This window comes from Camelina sativa, chromosome 8 (assembly GCF_000633955.1).
Source record: "Camelina sativa cultivar DH55 chromosome 8, Cs, whole genome shotgun sequence".
NCBI lineage: Eukaryota > Viridiplantae > Streptophyta > Magnoliopsida > Brassicales > Brassicaceae > Camelina > Camelina sativa.
This window is the reverse complement of record NC_025692.1, coordinates 27,583,156-27,589,509: the sequence shown is the minus strand read 5'-3', so window position 1 is coordinate 27,589,509 and position 6,354 is coordinate 27,583,156. Positions and strand designations below refer to the sequence as shown.

The 6,354-nt window shown below is 38.8% G+C and overlaps 1 protein-coding gene across 1 annotated transcript in view; it reads left to right on the top strand.

Moving 5' to 3' along the window:
• The window catches only part of LOC104710003 (protein SCAR4-like), a 5,101-nt gene continuing 4,890 nt past the window's right edge, over nt 6,144–6,354 (top strand). Inside the window, exon 1 of the mRNA XM_010426530.1 lies at nt 6,144–6,272. Within this exon, the coding sequence (XP_010424832.1) occupies nt 6,144–6,272 (129 nt within the window). The remainder of the gene's footprint in view (nt 6,273–6,354) is intronic.

Here is a 6,354-nt window from a genome sequence, read left to right as displayed (position 1 = left end):
AATAAGACACCATATGAACTCTTATACGGCTCGCCCCCGGACTATCATAATCTTCGTGTTTTTGGCACACTCTGTTATGCTCGCAAGATTGATAGGTCAAAGGATAAGTTTGATCCTCGTAGTACCAAGTGTGTTTTTCTGGGCTATCCGATGGGCAAGAAGGGTTGGCTTGTGTGTGATCTGCAAACAGAGAAGATGTTTGTTTCCCGCGATGTTGTTTTTCATGAGGATATTTATCCTTATGTTGTTGCTCCTATTGTTGTTCGTCATGATGTGCTGCCTGATCAATCATCCTCACAACATCCGGCAGTTTATGATTCTATTCATTCTCCTGCTTCAGGGGGAGATAGTCAAGTTTCAGGGGGAGCACAACCTGTTTCTGTCGCGGTTGAGCATATTCCTTCTCCCATGGTGGTTGACTCTCCAAGTGACTCTGTTCCGGTTGTTGATAATGCAGAATCTCTTGGTGTTGGGAAAAGAATAAAGAAGAGATCCGTTTTGTTAGAACCATACATCACATATGCGGCTCAAGTAGTTAATGATAACCCTCACGTCATGTTTCCTTCTTCGACACCATCTCCATCAGAGTCTTCTTCAGGTACTTGTCCGTATCCTTTGACTGACTATTTTTCCTGTCATCGTTTATCTCCATTGCTTCGGGCTTTTGGTGCATCTATTACTGCAAATCTCGAGCCTAAGTCATTTCAGGAGGCTGTTAAACATGAAGTATGGCGTGGAGCTGTTAAAACTGAGGTTGGTGCTCTGGAAGATGCAGACACTTGGGATGTCACTGATCGTCCTCCAGATAAACAAGTCATTGGATGCAAATGGGTGTTTAAGATCAAGTTTCAGTCTGATGGCACAATCGAGCGGTACAAAGCTAGGCTTGTGGCTCTCGGCAATCGACAAAAGGAAGGAGTGGATTACAAAGAAACCTTTGCTCCGGTGGTTAAGATGACAACAGTTCGCATTGTTCTTGAGGTTGCAGCTGCAAAGAACTGGGAGTTATATCAAATGGACGTCCAAAATGACTTCTTACATGGCGATTTGGACGACGAGGTCTACATGACCCTGCCACCAGGAGTGTCTCATGCGAATCCTAACAGTGTGTGTCGGCTCAAGAAATCTATATACGGTCTTTGTCAATCGCCGCGATGTTGGTTCTCCAAGCTGTCTAAAGCTTTACTTGATTTTGGTTTTAAACAGAATCACAAAGACTATTCTCTGTTCACACTTCTCCGTGGTGGTACTACACTGTTTATCTTAGTGTATGTTGACGATTTGGTTGTCGGAGGTGATAACCCTCTGCTTATTTCTACTTTCAAGTCTTACTTGAGTAGGTGTTTTAAGATGAAAGATTTGGGTGTTTTACGTTATTTTCTTGGCATTGAAGTTTCCCGTGGCAAGGAAGGTATCTACTTGTCCCAGCGAAAGTATTCACTTGACATTATTGAGGAGTGTGGTCTTCTTGGTGCTGCACCAGAACCTACACCTATGGAAGAAAATCATAATTTGGCTAGTGATGCTGGTCCTTTCTTCACCACGCCATCACGATATCGTCGTTTGGTTGGACGCCTGGTTTATTTGGCTGTTACTCGACCTGAGATCAGTTATGCTGTTCATATCTTAGCACAGTTCTTGAAAGCTCCACGACAGAGGCATTGGGTGGCGGCTCTACGGTTGGTTCGATATCTGAAAGGGGCGCCTGGTCAAGGGATTTTGTTACGGTCTCAGAGTGATCTTCGGATTACTGCTTTTAGTGATTCAGATTATGCAAAGTGTCCTTTGACCCGTAGGTCTCTTACCGGCTACATTGTCATGCTTGGAAACACAATTGTCTCATGGAAGACAAAGAAGCAGAAGGTTGTTTCACANAGTATTCACTTGACATTATTGAGGAGTGTGGTCTTCTTGGTGCTGCACCAGAACCTACACCTATGGAAGAAAATCATAATTTGGCTAGAGATGCTGGTCCTTTCTTCACCACGCCATCACGATATCGTCGTTTGGTTGGACGCCTGGTTTATTTGGCTGTTACTCGACCTGAGATCAGTTATGCTGTTCATATCTTAGCACAGTTCTTGAAAGCTCCACGACAGAGGCATTGGGTGGCGGCTCTACGTTTGGTTCGCTATCTGAAAGGGGCGCCTGGTCAAGGGATTTTGTTACGGTCTCAGAGTGATCTTCGGATTACTGCTTTTTGTGATTCAGATTATGCAAAGTGTCCTTTGACCCGTAGGTCTCTTACCGGCTACATTGTCAAGCTTGGAAACACGATTGTCTCATGGAAGACAAAGAAGCAGAAGGTTGTTTCACGTTCGTCAGCAGAGGCAGAGTATAGGGCAATGGCCATGACTCTTAGTGAGTTGAAGTGGATCCGGGAATTACTTCAAACCATTGGCATTGCACAGACGGCTCCGATGTATATGCATTGTGATAGTAAGGCTGCGATTCACATTGCCGCGAATCCGGTTTTTCACGAACGTACAAAGCACATCGAGGTGGATTGTCATTTTGTTAGGGATGCGGTCATGGATGGTACACTTGTTACACCTCATGTTCGGACTAAAGACCAGTTGGCTGACATTCTAACTAAGGCGTTACCGCATCGTACGTTCCGTTATCTACTTGGCAAGATGGGCGTTCAAGACTTACACGCATCATCTTGAGGGGGAGTATTAGGATAGGACTCAATATTTTGGGGATTATGTCAAATATATGATTTGTGTTTATCTTTACTAGATTATAGGATCCTCAATTGTGTATAAATACTTGTACAATCGTATGATCAATATAACACAGAGCATTATTCAGCATTTCTNGGCGGCTCTACGGTTGGTTCGATATCTGAAAGGGGCGCCTGGTCAAGGGATTTTGTTACGGTCNAGCCATTAATCTCGACAGAATCCATCACGCCCCCTCGAGATAATGCTCTTTATTTAGCTATCTCGATGGAATTGGGCCTTCCTTTGGGCCATCAATTAATGGGGTGATCGGGCCTCTATCCGGGCTGGACTAATTAATGGGTCAGTGTAGGTTCTAATACCATGAAATACTGAATAATGCTCTGTGTTATATTGATCATACGATTGTACAAGTATTTATACACAATTGAGGATCCTATAATCTAGTAAAGATAAACACAAATCATATATTTGACATAATCCCCAAAATATTAAGTCCTATCCTAATATTTTCAGGGGTTACGAAACTTTGCAAGATGACTTAAGCTTGTAGTATTTTTTTTTAATCACGACTGAAGCTCATTGTAGTGTTATAAAAGAATGATGATATTTCAATATTGTATAACAGTAGTAATACATTATAAATGGAGGAAATGTGTAGTCCACGTATCATTAAATGAGCAATAAAGAGGCCAAGCTGGATCCAACTAAACCCCTCGTGCACACTGTCGGGATTTGGACATTCTCTTAAAAACCTATAATAATTAATTTGTACTGTTCTGAGTCTGACCCCAAATATGTTGTCTTTTCACGTTTCTATACTCCATCAGTTTCTTGCATTGCTTCGTTGTAGCCAAACCACGAGTTCTGGTTTAATAGTAAAAGTTATGGGTTAATTTGAAAGAAGAAAAAAGAGCATCATAACATTACGTGTTAACACAAAAACAGACACAAACATAAAACGCAACAAGCGTAGTACTGATAAATTAGGGTTAGCCATAACTACTGTGCACGAGTTTTTTTTTTTTTTTGAAATTTTAAGATTTGGATTGAATTTCCGAGTTAACAGTGCACAAGTTTGTAATCAATAACCATTGGACTTAACTACTAGTATAGTTTAAACGAATGAGAGAAAGTAACGTGAGTTGGGGGCCACAAATACATTGCACGTAGCAAAGTTATGAAGTATCAAATAAAATGATACAAAGACACATCCATATACAATATGTAGTTGGAATTTAATGGCGACGTGCTGCAGGTAAAATGTACCTTGTCGTCGAATGTGTTAGACTGTTAGTTATTAATTGTGTGTCCGAGACTGCCTTGGGGGCCAGTCGACTTCCTCTCCTCCGTTCTTTAGCTTGTACCAACAAATCTCTACAGAAACTCAAAAATATATATAGAAAACGATGCTATCAAAATCATCATCATCATCATATTCATATAAATAGTGTGCAATTTATTATAAACAAATGGTTTAAGTTTAGAAATCCCAAATTAAGGGAAAATATCTCGAATTTTTAGTTAGAGTTTCTTAACTACTAAAAAAATGTTTGCTCGTATGATTCCACCCACATCAAATACGTATAAATTTATCCAGTACATGGGTCGACGATAGGGTCAGTAAAAGTGATTCGCTCGATCGACCAATGTATAAGGGGCAGGTACCAAACCAAACATAAGCGTAGTGTTTGGTGACCTGTTTCCATCCTCCTCAAAAACGACCTTTTCCTCGAACTTAATACGCCGCGTTCCTGCGTTACCCTATTACGGCGGATTTTTAGCATTTTAAATATCGAACACTCTAAATGAATGGGCTTGCTTACAAACAGTTTGGGTCTCGTTTGTTGGACTTAGATAAGTCAAATAAGCCCAACCATTTAGAATAACTTGTCAACTAGACCATTTGTGTTGGACACATTTCACGAATTGACTTTACAACGACACATTCATTTCACGACGAATTATGCTCAATACCATCTACCAAACCATGATGCCTTAAATAGGGTAGGAGTAATCATATAGTCTTTCCTTGGAAGCCTACGTGATACTATTTTTCGTGATGCTTTTCAACTGCAGTACCAAATAATTAAAATTTAAAATAAAACAAAAGATCTTTTAAGAATAAATAGAAATTGTTGACCAAAAAAAAAGAAGAATAAATAGAAATTACCCCCATATTAGCGATTTTGTAATTCTAACAAAATTAGGAAAAGAAAGGAAATATAACTTTGGAGGCAGTGCACCTCAGCTGCAAGCATTTTTTTTCTAAACCTTTGTACGTATGCCTAAATTTTTTTGATATATTTTCAAACAAGATTGGTGTACTGATTTTTATTTTATTTTTACTTTTTATTATTTAAATTCCTTGCCAAAATGTTATACAGTTATAGTAATGATTTACCGAAATATCTCCTAGTTAACACGGTCAGATAATTTGTTTATATAAAAAAAAAGAAAAAGGAAAAGGAAAAGACATGCAATAGTAATTGCCGCAGTCCTGCTAATCAAGAACATTAAAATAATTAGCACTGTTCGATCACTATTCGTGATCAATAGTAAAATATTTGTAATTAAAAAAAAGAAACATATGTGGATGAAGGTGGCTGTAACGATCAAAAGCAGGTTCAATAACTGATGACTCAACCACAACAACTCGAAGACAATAAGTCGTACAATTATAATTGTAGTAATAATTAACAGCAAGCAGATGTGTTAATTTTTGTTCTAAATCTGAATGAAAGATTCTAAGCAAAGTTTGTCCTTTCTTTCTAATAAGATTGGATAAGATAAGAGATATACAAGGAAATCATCTCATGATACACAGCAGGACCGAACGTCAAAATTTATGGTTTATACAAGATGAATTTTTTTTTTTTTTTTTTTGGCAAATATACAAGATGATAAGATATATAATTAATTACCAATCAAAAAGCATATTTTATACAAGATTCATTCTTCGTTTTTTTTTTTCTTTCTGAAATCGTAAGCAAGATATAATACTGTGTATGTAAACTGAAGATAGAGTTTGTATAATACAGCCTTAATAACATGAAAAGACATGGTGTATGATGGTTGGATTCATAATAAATAATTAACGGTTGGTATCGGTTGAACCGGTAGCGGAGGATGCATGGTACATGTAATCAACGGTTTTTAACTAACTACTTTTTTTTATGTTTTAAGCCGGTTTTTTATCTAATAATATCTTTAAACCTACAATCTCGCTCGGTACCAAACATAAAATAAAAAATAAAACCTTTTTTCCTTTTTGGTTTCTTGTTCCCACTGAGGCTGAGGCGTTTTGGCAGTTCGTTCGTTCGTTCGTTCGTTGTGCAGAGCAGAGTTAAAAAAAAAAAAAGAAAAGAATTTTTGTTTCTTCTTCTTCTGAAGCTCTCTCTCTTAAGAAACTCACTCAAAACGATAGAGAAGAATCCGGATTAATTTCATCCGGCACAAATGACATTGACGAGATACCAGATACGGAACGAGTACGGCTTGGCTGATAAGGATCTCTACCAATCCTCCTCCGCCCACAAGGATGATGATCCTGAAGCTTTTCTCGAAGCTGCATCCATGGCTGGACTCGTTGGCGTTTTGCGCCAGCTTGGCGACCTCGCCGAGTATGCCTCATCTCTCTCTTGAGTCTCGACCTTCTCTCTCTCTTTTT